The sequence below is a fragment of the Pan troglodytes genome, chromosome 4 (genome assembly GCF_028858775.2).
Source record: "Pan troglodytes isolate AG18354 chromosome 4, NHGRI_mPanTro3-v2.0_pri, whole genome shotgun sequence".
NCBI classification, from domain to species: Eukaryota; Metazoa; Chordata; class Mammalia; order Primates; family Hominidae; genus Pan; species Pan troglodytes.
In genome coordinates, this window is record NC_072402.2 from 69,623,093 (window position 1) to 69,636,178 (window position 13,086).

Sequence of the window (13,086 nt, forward strand, 5' to 3'; positions counted from 1 at the left end):
ACATTTCGAGAAACATTTCAATACTGCCTTCATTGTTTAAGCATCATATAAATTCTAGAAACATAAAATAACAATATTTTAATTTCTCCCATAACATAGAACATTTACCAAATAATGTAATTTTTGTATTTTTATATCAAATAATGTAATAATTGTTTGACATTTGATATAAAAATACACTAATCATGGGGGGGAAAAATCTAATTACAGCTGAAATGCTTCCACCAATCCCCACCCCAAATTTTAATAATTACTCCATGGTTAACTATAGTTCCAGATTGTTATTTAGGACATAGTTGTTATTGACATTGGTGTCATCTAGGGTTGGGTTAAAAAAAACTAATTTAGTCCCCAAGACAATAATGTTCTTTATTCTCATTTCTTTCCAAACCGTCAGCCCCTATACCTTTGCTTGAGACTCTGTTTCCCTTTGCTTTTGATGACTGCAAACACAAGACTCCTTTGTTAAGAACTGAATGCATGTATCTGCACATACCTGGCATTCGTAGAGCTTCTTCCTTCCTTTTTTTGCCCCTACTCCAGTTTGGCATGCAGTGAGGTGACATTTGAGAGTGCTATTTCTAGCAAATCGTTCATGACAATTTGGACATTCAAAAGGTTTTTCACCTATTAGAGGGGAAAAAAGATACGTTGGCAAATTAAGAAAAATCCTAAGAGCAAATAATTTTAAACGTTTACTTTTTCTTTTTGGGTAATTTTAATACTAAATTCCTAAAAGGAGAAATCACAATTCAGAATTCAAATATTTTCACCATATTCCAAAGACTTTTCTAGAGGTAGCAAAAATAATAAAATTTAATATTTAACTGTATACATGCTTTGACAAATATAATTTGCATCTAAATTCTGTTCCATGTCTTTGCACTTCTTAAAAAAATTATTTTCCCTTAGATAAAAATCATGATCAATCTCTATTTTGCGGAATTGCATCATTATCCTTTCTGCATTTTTTGCACACTTACCATGTGCTAGACCATGTGCTAGGTGATGAAGGTAAGAAGATAAACTGTCCTTCTTTGCAAAAAACTTCCTATCAAAGGCCAAGGTATAAAGATGAAATACATGAAAATAAACAAATGCAATGCACTATAAAAGATCTGTCACAGAAAAGAGCGATGGAATATGTACTGCAGTAGCACAGAGGAGGGGGTCAATTCGGCCTGGAATGAAATAGGAGAAAAAAAAGAAAAGAGGCACGGAGGTATAAAACAGTACGGTGGGTGAGGAGTAAGGAGGGAGGAAACAGTGATGGAGATTCTCAGATCCCTGGCTTAGAATACCAATGAGAATAAAAGAAACAGGACACAGGTCCATGTAGGTTTGGAGCAGGGTATGCTGGGAAAGACTATAAATTCAGTTTTGTGTCTGCTGAGTTGAAGGTTCTCAGAACAGAGTGGAGATGTCCAGTAGATAGCTGTAAAGATAATTCTGGAGCCAAATAGAAGGTGATTTATATATAAATTAGGGTTTTTTTTTTTTTTTGAGAGTCTTACTCTGTCACCTAGGCTGGAGTGCAGTGGCACAATCTCGGCTCACTGCAACCTCCGCCTCCCAGGTTCAAGTGATTATTCTTGTGTCTCAGCCTCCCGAGTAGCTGGGATCAAATGTGTGCGCCGGCACGCCCGGCTATTTTTTTGTATCTTTAGTATAGACGGGGTTTCACCATGTTGGCCAGGCTGGTCTCGAACTCCTGACCTCAGGTGATCTGCCTGCCTTGGCCTCCCAAAGTGCTGGGATTATAAGCGTGAGCCACTGCACCTGGCCAAATTAGGGGTTAAGTGACAGTAAAAACCTCCAGGCAGGAAAACATTTCTGAGTGTGTTGTATGATAACAAAAATCAAGGGCAGAACCCAGTGAAACACCAAGTTAAAACAGCAGGTAGATGGGCTAGTGAAGGAAATGAAAGAGCCAGAAGTAGAAGTAAAGAAAACAAGGAAATGACTTTAACCAGTGATGTAATTGGATCAGAAGGCCCACTGCCATGGGGCAAGAGTGAGTGAGAAGGATGACAATGAAAACAGTCATTACCAAAATTCCTTTAAGAAGGCCTACAAGGCCAAACATGGTGGCTTACGCCTGTAATCCCAGCAGCACTTTGGGAGGCCAAGGCAGAAGGATTGCTTGACGGGAACAGCCTGGGCAACATAGTGAGACCCCATCTCTATTTAAAAACAAAACGGCTGGCCCGGTGCAGTGGCTCACGCCTGTAATCCCAGCACTTTGGGAGGCCGAGGCAGGTGGATCACTTGAGGTCAGGAGTTCAAGACCAGCCTGGCCAACACTGCGAATCCCCGACTCTACCAAAAATACAAAAATTAGCTGGGCGTGCTGGCACGAGCCTGTAGTCCCAGCTACCTGGGAGGCTGAGACAGAACTGCTTGAACCCGTGAGGCAGAAGTTGCAGTAGGCTGAGATCACACCACTGTACTCTAGCTTGGGCGACAGAGCGAGACTCCATCTCAAAAAAAATAAATAAATAAAATGGCCTACAAGAGAGATGACTAGCTAGAGGGGAGCATGTCAATAATAGCATTCTTTTTTTTGCGACGGAATTTCACTCTTGTTGCCTAGGCTGGAGTGCAATGGCATGATCTCAGCTCAGAGTTTCACCATGTTAGTGAGACTGGTCCTGAACTCCTGACCTCAAGTGATCCACCGTGCCCAGCCAATAACAGGATTCTTTAAGCCAGGAGGGACATCCATTATTTATTTGTTGATGGGCAAAGAGGCAATGGAGAAAGGAGATGGAATGATAGATGGGACATGGTTTTAGAGGGACATCAAGGCATGGGATCCAGAATTGGCTTTGAAGAAAAGGGAAACCTCTTTCTCTAGAATAAAAGAAGAGGGGACAGGCCAGGTGCGGTGGCTCACACCTGTGATCCTAGCACTTTGGGAGGCCGAGGCGGGTGGATCACGTGAGGTCAGGAGTTGGAGACCAGCCTGACCAACATAGTGAAACCCTGTCTCTACTGGAAATAAAAAAATAATTAGCTGGGGGTGGTGGCAGGCACCTGTAATCCCAGCTACTTGGGAGGCTGAGGTACAAGAATCACTTGAACCCAGGAGGCAGGGGTTGCAGTGAGCCGAGAACAGGCCATTGCACTCCAGCCTGGGCGACAGAGCGAGACTCTGTCTCAAAAAAATTTAAAAAAAAATTTAAAAAATTGCCGGGTGCAGTGATCACACCTGTAATCCCAGCACTTTGGGAGACTGAGTCGGGTGGATCATAAGGTCAGGAGTTTGAGATCAGCCTGGTCAATATGGTAAAACCCCATCTCTACTAAAAAAATAAAAAAATAAAAATAAAAAAAAAAGTAAAAAATTAGCTGGGCATGGTGGCAGGCGCCTGTAGTCCCAGCTACTTGGGAGGCTGAGGCAGGAGAATCACTTGAACCTGGGAGGCGGAGGTTGCAGTGAGCCGAGATTGCACCACTGCACTCCAGCCTGGGTGACCGAGTGAGACTCCGTCTCAAAAAAAAAAAAAAAGAGGGGACAAAGATGAATGCTGTTACAGGTAAGTTGGGGGTTGGAAGATAAGTAATCTGCTGGAGATGGGGTGTGGACAGAGGTCTTGAATATATGGAGAAGCTCTGAAATAGCAATTAGGAAAAAGAGATAAATCAGACACTGAAGTGCTTAAGGTTTGAGATATGAATTTTCTCCAGCAGTCCTCAGCAACCAGCAGGTAGGAGTAAATAACTGAATGATTCCAGGATGGAAGGTGGAGCCCCAGTAATGAGGAGGTCCTAGATGTGAGCCTCACGCTTAAATAGAATGACACAGTCAAGTAACTGAGCTATATGTATTATCTGACAAAACATTTATAGCTTATTTTGTACAATTTTTATGTGATGCAAAGTTAATTTGAGAGAAAAGACCTAATTAGCTGGAATTAGTGTAATAAAGAAACTCTTTTCAACTCCCAAAATGATGGGCAATATCACTAAATGGTTTAGTGGTTTTATCAATGAATAATTTTTCATTATCCGTGAGACCTGGAAACAAATTGGCATAGCCTCTCCTTAAATGACAATTTGATAATCTTTGTCAAGATATAAAATGTGCATATTATTAGGGAGGATGAGGCAGGCAGATCACAAGGTCAGGAGTTTGAGACCAGCCTGGCCAACATAGTGAAACCCCGTCTCTACTAAAAATACAAAAAATTAGCCAGGCATGGCGGCGGGTGCCTGTAAGCCCAGCTACTCGGGAGGCTGAGGCAGGAGAATTGCTTGAAACCAGAAGACGGAGGTTGCGGTGAGCCTAGATCACGCCATTGCACTCCAGTCCGGGTGATAGTGCCAGACTCTGTCTCGGAAAAAAAAAAAAAAAGAAAAGAAAAAGAAAAAAGTGCATATTCTTTGACCTGGCAATTCTGCTCTTAAAAATGAAATTACTTGAACATATGAAAAGGCATGTGTACAAGTATGCTTACTACAGCATAGTCTGTAATACCAAAAGCCTAGCAACAACCTAAATGTTCATCAATAGTAGTTGATGATATACCCATAGATTAAAATACTGTGCAGCCACAGGAAGAAAATTTAAATACTCATAAATGTTCCATATATTTTTAAAAATGACAAGATAAATTAAATGGCATAATGCCGTACTACCGCATGCTCGCTTGTTTTCCCAAAAGCATGCGTACCTGAGTGTCTATGGCTACCTGAAAATGCAAGGAATGTATCTGATAAATCAGAAAAGGATAGCAGTAGTTACTTCAAGAGATCTACCTGAGTAGAAACGAGACTCAATTTTCATTGTGTGCCATCTGAGCTTTTTCCTATTTAAAAAATTAAGTAAGCTCAGTAAAATGTAGAAATAGAAACATATTAATTATTTTAGATGTGTGGACAGTACAGTTTTCAATGCGCTTTCATCATTTTCTTATTTGTCACAACCCTATAAAGTAGGTATCTTTATCCTTATTTACACAGACAAGAAAAGCCCAAAGATAAAGTGACTGGTCAAGTTCATCATGCTGGCAAATGCTGAACTGGAGATGGAACTGAAATTCTGATTTCTGGACACACACTCCCTCTATGATTCCACACTACCTTTCTTGGAAACTAGGGAGTAATTGTTTGAAAACATGGCTAAAGGTTACCTCTAGGTTCTCTTTGACACTGTGTCCCACAGGTGTATCTGTCAACATGTCTGGTATTTCCCTCCTTCCCCATCTGTTTACTCTTCTACATATTTTTTTCTAAGTTAATTAGCCTCCAATCAAACAGCCATCTACATCAGAAAGCTGGGAGTCACCAGCTCTTTTACTCCTGCACCTCACCGACCACCAAATCCTATTGATCCAGGCTGCCTAATGTTACTCAAATCTCTCTTTTCCACTAACACTGCCTTTACCCAACCTCCCATTCTGGTTTGGACGACTCCAAGATTCCTCACTGAGCTAGCAGGTTTCAACCCACTCCAATCTATCTTGCCAGTCATCTCTCTAGAATATCAATCTGATGAGATCTCTGCCTGGCTGAAACTCCTTTAAAATGACCCAGTCTTCCAAGATATTATTCAAACTCATTTATGGAATTTATGAAAATAACTACATGATCTCAAACTCATCTCTCATTACTCTCCCTCTTTCTTACCCTTACTCCACTCTAGATCTCCCATATGATGGCCAAGTGCATGCCACATGGTTAGCCCTTCCAACCCCTTTGGCCACATCTCCTGGCATTCCTCTAATTGGACCTAACCCTCTGGCCATAATGCCCTATTAACAGTGATCCAAACAATTTGTTTCCTCTCATTCCTCTGTGACTGTGTATGTTTCATTTCCTTTGCCTGGAATACCTGTTTCGAGGCTAATTCCTTTTCCTTTCTGAGTCATCAAAGGGTAACGACCCCCAGAAGCCACCTGCTATAGTTTGAATGTTTGTCCCCTTCAAAACTCAGGTTAATACCGAAACCCCAATATGGTAGTATTGAGAGGTAGGACCTTTAAGAGGTGATAGGATCATGAGGGCTCTGCCCTCATGAAGAGATTAATTCATTCATGGATCAATGAATTAATGGGTTATCATGGGAATGGGATGGGTGGCTTTAAAAGAAGAGTAAGAGAAACCTGAGCTAGCATGCTCAACTCCCTCACCATGTGATGCCCTGCATGGCCTCAGGACTCTGCAGAGTCGCCACTGGCAGGGCTCTCACCAGATGTGGCCTCATAACAGTGAACTTCTTAGCATCCAGAACTGTAAGAAATAAATTCCTTTTCTTTATAAATTCTCCAGTTTCAGGTATTGTTATAAGCAACAGAACAGACTAAGATATCACCTTTGTCTCTTCCATCACAAACAAGCAACCCAGGCAGGCATTCCCACAGGATTCTGCTTACTTTGGTCAGCACTTAACATGTTACACAGATTGCATATGCTTGTCCCCTGCCAGCATATCCTGAGCTCCTTGAAGGCAGGGACACTGACACTGTTTTATATTCATGGCCTAGTGGTATATGGCATTATCATTACTATTTTCCAAATAAAAATAAATTCAGAGGACAAAAAATAGCTAAAATTTTACAAATCAAGCCACAGATTACAGTGCATGCTTTACGAACATACAAGAAACCAAACCATTAAACTAATAAAAATATGTAAAATATGAAACTAATGGGGTATATACGTTTTGAGAATAAGAAACAGGAAGAGGACTGTCTCCTGTCTTCACAGTTTGTTACAAGGAAAAATGATCCATTTTTTATTAACTTAAACATAGTTTAAAACTGCTTACAGACCTAATTTTATTGTGCTTTACTTTATTGGACTTTTTGAAAAACTGAAGATTTGTGACAACCCCGTGTAAAGCAAGTTTATCGCTGCCATTTTCCCCAACAGCATGTACTCACCTCACGTCTGTCACTGTAATTACTGCAATATTTCAAATTTAAATTTTTAAATTATGTCTTATAATGATCTGTGATCAGTGATCTTTGATGTTACTACTGCAATTGTTTTGGGGTGCCCTGAACCCACACCCATAACAAAGAGCTTAACTGATAAATGTTGTATGCATCCTGACTATTCCACCAACCAGCTTTTCTCTCTTCCCTCCCTCTCTCCTCTAGTCTCTCTATTCCTTGAGAGGCAACAATATTGAATTTAGATCAATTAATAACCTTACAACAGCCTCTAAGTGTTTAAGTGAAAGTCACGTGTCTCAGCCGGATGCGGTGGCTCATGCCTGTAATCCCAGCACTTTGGGAGGCTGAGGCGGGTAGATCACGAGCTCAGGAGTTCAAGACCAGCCTGGCCAAGATGGTGAAACCCCGTCTCTACTAAAAAATACAAAAAAAAATTAGCCAGGCCTGGTGTTGGGTGCCTGTAATCCCAGCTACTCGGGAGGCTGAGGCAGAGAACTGCTTGAACCCGGGAGGCAGAGGTTGCAGTGAGCCGAGATCACGCCACCGCACTCCAGTCTGGGCGACAGAGCGAGACTCCGTGTCAAAAAAAAAGGGTCACGGCTGGGCATGGTGGCTCGTGCCTGTAATCCAGCACTTTGGGAGGCCGAGGGGGGTGGATCACGAGGTCAAGAGATCGAGACCATCCTGGCCAACACGGTGAAACCCTGTCTCTACTAAAAATACAAAAAATTAGCCAGGCATGGTAGCGGGCACCTGTAGTCCCAGCTATTTGGGAGGCTGAGGTAGGAGAATGGTGTGAACCCAGGAGGCAGAGCTTGCAGTGAGCTGAGATCGCACCACTGCACTCCAGCCTGGGCGACAGAGCAAGACTCTGTCTCAAAGAGTCACTTGTCTCTCACTTCAAAAGGCAGAAGTGATGAAGCCTGTGAGAGCAAGGCATACCAAAGTCGAGACAGGCCGAAAGCCAGGTCTCCTATGCCAGGTAGTTAAGTTGTGACTGAAAAGGTAAAGTTCTCTAAGGAAATTAAAAGTGCTACACTAATGAACATATGAATGGTAAGAAAGCAAAATTGCCTTACTGCTTATGGAGAAAGAGTGAGTAACCTGGATAAAAGATTAAACGAAACAAACATTCCCTTTAGCCAAAGCCTAACCAAGAACAAGGCCCTTTCTTCAATTCTATGAAGGTTGAGAGAGGTAAGAAGTTGCAGAAGAAAGGGCAGAAGCTAGAAGAGGTTAATGAAATTTAAGGAAAGAAGCCATCTCTATAACATAAAAGTGCAATGTGAAGCAGCACATGCTGATGCAGAAGCTGTAGCAAGTTATCCAGAATACCTAGTTAAGATCACTGATGAAGGTGGCTACACTAAACAACAGATATTCAATGTAGACAAAACAGCCTTGTATTGGAAGATGCCATCTAGGACTTTCATAGTTAGGGAGAAGTCAATGACTGGCTTCAAAGCTTTAAAGGACAGATAACTTTCTTGTTGGGAGCTAATGCAGCTGGTGACTTTAAGTTAAAGCCAATCAGTCATTTATCACTCCAAAAATCCTAGGGTCCCTAAGAATCTTACTACATGTACTCTGCCTGGGCTACAGAAACGGAAGAACAAAGTTTGGTTGACAGAACATCTGTTTACAGCATGGTTTATTGACTATTTTAAGCCCAATGTTGAAACCTACTGCTCAGAAGACTCCTTCCAAAATACTACTGCTCACTGACAATGCAGCTGGTCACCCAAGAGTTCAGAGGGAGAGGTACAAGGAGATTAATATTGTTTTCAGTCTGCAAACACAACAGCCATTCTGCAGCCCACAGATCAAGAAGTAATTTTGACTTTCCAGTCTTATTAAGAAATACAAGGCCACACCAGAGATGCATGCACAAAGAGGATAAAACCATGTAAGGACACAGAAGGTTAGCCATCTGCAAGCCAAAAAGAGAGGTCTCAAAAGAAACCAGCAGATTGATCTTGGACTTCTAACCTCTAGAACTGTGAGAAAATGAATTCCTGTTGTTAAAGCTAAAAAAAAAAAAAAAGAAATACAGGGCCAAGCATGGTGGCTCATGCCTATGTTCCAAGCCTAGGCAACGTGGTGAAACCGCGTCTCTACAAAAAACAGAAAAATTAGCTGGGCATGGTGGCACACATCTGTAGTCCCAGCTACTCAGGAAGCTGAGGTAGAAGGATCACTTGAGCCTAGGAGGTTGAGACTGCAGTGAGCCATGATCGCGCCACTGTACTCCAGCCTGGGCAACACAGCAAGACCCTGTTTCAAAGGAGAGAAGAGAAGAGAGAGGAGAGGAGAGAAGAGAACAACAACTATCTTGGAACTAATTACCGGTATAGAAATTGGTTGAAGTTAAAAAACAATGAAGTGGGGGTTCGGTTTGCTTTATGTGCTCAACTGTTCCTCCAATGGGTATATGGTTCAGTAATTTATAACAACTACTTAAATTACTTATCTCATGTCATTTCTAAGGGAAAGACAAAGACATACAACATAATGTACTTTAACCCTATATTCTGCTGTCCAAACCAAAATAAAAAATCTAAGACCTGAGAGGCACATTTAAAGATGTCCAAAGTGGTCCGTGTTGTCCTATTTTCTAAGAGGTAAAAAGTCAGCAGGCCATGTTTTGGGTAAAAGAGGTAACTGCGGCTACTTTCACATTCACAGGCTATAAAAGCTACTGATTATCCTGATTATCTGCTGGGGTATTGGAAACTGCTATCAAAGTTTGCAAGTTACTTACCAATGTTTGTTTATTGTGCTGCTGGTATAACAATCGTTTTGCATAATTAACCCAATTACCACAAAAATGTTCACCAACAGACTATTATTCGTTTTCTAAGGACCAAAAATTGTAACTGTAGGCAGTTTCCAAATATTATATAAAACAGGTAGGCGTCCCTTGGTATATGCGGGGGATTGGTTCGTATAGCAAAATCCACGCACACTCAAGTCCTGCAGCCGGCCCTGCGGAACCACACATACTAAAAGTTGGTCTTCTACATACATGGGTTTTGCATCCTGGGAATACTATAATTTTGATCCATATTTAGTTGAATGAAATCTGCATGTAAGTGGATGCAAGCAGTTCAAACCCACGTTGTTCAAAAGTAGACTGTATATATACATGTTTGAAATCAGAAAGCATTTTCCCAAAAGATTTCATAAACACCTATTAGTTATCCAAACTAAGTACCTTAAAGACTTTTAAATCCATACTGAGCCTTAAGTACAAGATCCCTTTGCTATTCCTGTATTTACTCAGTCCTCGAATACTGACAGTAAGTTTGGACAGTGAGGGGGATAACATCATCTGAATCTATGTGGTTCCTTAATTTCAAGTGATGTATACCAACTGACAGTGACAAACCTATTTTAAAAAACTTTTACCAGAAGCTCTCCAAACTCCAGCATCAAAGAGAAAGATTCTGAATACTGTAGGCTATCTATGTTGTATTTACTGTATTAACAGTCTAAACAGCCTTAACCACCACATATAACAAAGACTTGGGAACAAATGTCCAGAAGTCTAATACTTAGCATGCTGTATTAACTGCTCTCTCCATACCCTTGTAATAGTAGGTTTAGGAACTATCCAAGATTCAATTCGTTGGTGGTAGCTACTGTGTCTGGCGTAGGAGACCCAGCAAAGGTTGTTTGGGGAGTGGGAGCAAGCAAGAAACCTGAGCAAGGTCAGGGACTCTTGACAGGGAGACGACTGGAATAGCGGATGAAGAACTATGTGGGGCGAGGCCCTGAGGTAGATTTCTCGGGACATTTCCATCATGCCTGCATGGCTCCCAGGAGAAGTATAAAGACCTTATTCTCCTCAGCTCCCTGGATGTCCGCCAGGCCTGACATATTTGCTGTTGAAAAGGTGGAGAGAGATGAACATATATTGCCTACTAACCTACTGTGCCAAAGCAGGTAACTCAATGTACATTAAAAAGTATAAACATGGGCCGGATGTGGTGGCTCATGCCTGTAATCCCAGCACTTTGGGAGGCCGAGGCTAGCGGATCACGAGGTCAGGAGTTTGAGACCACCCTGGCCTGACCAATATGGTGAAACCCCGTCTCTACTAAAAATACAAAAATTAGCCAGGGGCGTGGTGGTGCTCGCCTGTAGTCCCAGCTTACTCGGGAGGCTGAGGCAGAAGAATCGCTTGAACCCGGGAGGCGGAGGTTACAGTGAGCCAAGATCGTGCCACTGCACTCCAGCCTGGGCAACAGAGCGAGACTCCATCTGCCAAAAAAAAAAAAAAGGCAAACAAAAGAAAAGAAGTATAAACATGTCAGGGATTGCTTTTTTTTTTTTTTTCCCTTGAGACAGAGTTTTGCCCTTGTTGCCCAGGCTGGAGTACAATGGCGTGATCTTGGCTCATGGCAACCTCTGCCTCCCGGGTTCAAGCAATTCTCCGGCCTCAGCCTCCCAAGTAGCTGGGATTACAGGTGCCTGCCACCATGCCCAACTAATTTTTTGTATTTTTAGTAGAGACGGGGTTTCACAATGTTGGTCAGGCTGGTCTCTGAATTCCTGACCTCAGATATCCACCCGCCTCGGCCTCCCAAAGTGTTGGGATTACAGGCATGAGCCACCGCGCCCGGCCGCTTTTTTTTTTTTTTAAGATGGAGTCTCACTCTATCGACCAGGCTGGAGTGCAGTGGCACGATCTCGGCTCACTGCAACCTCTGCCTCCCGGGTTCAAGCCATTCCCCTGCCTCAGCCTCCAGAGTAGCTGGGACTATGGGTGCCCGCCACCACGCCTGGCTAATTTTTGTATTTTTAGTAGAGATGAGGTTTCACCATGTTGGCCAGGCTGGTCTCGAACACCTGACCTCAGGTGATCCACCTGCCTCGGCCTCCCAAAGTGCTAGGATTACAGGCATGAGCCACCGCGCCTGGCTGTCAGGGATTGCTTGTAAATGTACCGTAAGTAACACGACACAAGAAATGTAAAAATAGAAATGGTAAAGTCTCGCTATAAGATTTAATTATTTACAATCTTTAGGAAATAAGTCACAAACTATTTTCTCTATTTCTTTGAAAAATATAAAAATTGGGCAAGGCATAAAAGTAACAATTACTTCCAAAGTTGATACTGATTTGCATTTAAAGCACCAATATTTGAACATGTAATACTATAAAAACGTGTACTTAGCCTACACATTAGAGATAATACATTAGATGGCTTCTGAGGCACTATTTTTTTTAAAAAGGATTTAGATACTTAAATTTGAAGTGCATGTGGGAAAAAAAAATTTTAACAAAGTATTTGCTCATTACCTGTATGTTTTCGAAGATGTTCTTTAAAATGTCCAAAATGGTCAAACTGTTTCTCACAGTACTGACATACATGAATTTTTTTCCCAGTTCTTTGCTTCTTACTGACTCCACCTTCTTCAAGGTGGTAACAATTTAGGTGCTGTTTCCATGCGCTCTCTCGAAGATATCGTTTATTGCATATTTCACACTTGAAACTCTCAGTGGAGTGTGATTTCATGTGTTCCTTAAAATGGTAAAACAATTTAAATGAACGGTTACATTTCTCACAATGGAACAAGTCCTTCACATGTGACAGCTGAAGTTCCACAATTTCAATACCTTCTACCTGTTTGCTCGTGGGGTCAGATGGACAGCCATCTTCTTTAATCTGCCCTTTTCTGTCACCTTGACGGTACTTGCTGGTAATATCTGCCAACAGTGCTAGAGCAGAATCATCAGAGGAACCTGTGCTCTGTATGTACTTTACGGACTGCTTGGCAGAAGCCACTTCCTCTAATGTTTCGATGCCTTCATCTTCCACTTCAATGGTGCCTTCGGCAATCTCTACCTCAATTTCAACAGGTTCTGATTCTGCAGATGGCAATGACTCAGTGATAACATTTGAAGTTTCTGCAATCTTCCTTTTTTTGGCCTCATTTTTTCCTGTGGTATTTTCCTCTAAGGGAGCTGAGTTTTCTTTGTTCCTGAAATACATAATGTAGGGGTTTAAAAAATCTATAAGAAGATCCTACCAGGCTTTTTTGAAGAAACTGATAAAGTGGCAATAAAATTTATATAAACAGTTATAAAACAAGACTGCAGGGCTTATCCTACCTGATTTCAAGACTTAAAGCTACAGTAATTAAGACAATAGTACTGGTGAAAGCATAGACACGAAGAT

At 41.8% G+C, this 13,086-nt stretch overlaps 1 protein-coding gene across 22 annotated transcripts in view; it reads right to left on the reverse strand.

The window, feature by feature from the left end:
* Positions 1-13,086, reverse strand: part of ZNF131 (zinc finger protein 131) — a 55,326-nt gene that overhangs the window by 2,396 nt on the left and 39,844 nt on the right. For 12 of the 22 annotated variants that reach the window (XM_009449228.5, XM_054684384.2, XM_063810488.1 and 9 more), the window contains 3 exons: positions 12,532-12,889; positions 12,207-12,429; positions 497-627 (listed from right to left, as the gene is read on the reverse strand). In XM_009449228.5, the coding sequence (XP_009447503.1) occupies positions 497-627; positions 12,207-12,429; positions 12,532-12,889 (712 nt within the window). Of the gene's footprint in view, positions 1-496; positions 628-12,206; positions 12,890-13,086 lie in introns of all 22 variants that reach the window. The other 10 variants (XM_009449220.5, XM_054684382.2, XM_009449225.5 and 7 more) reach the window with 2 other exon arrangements.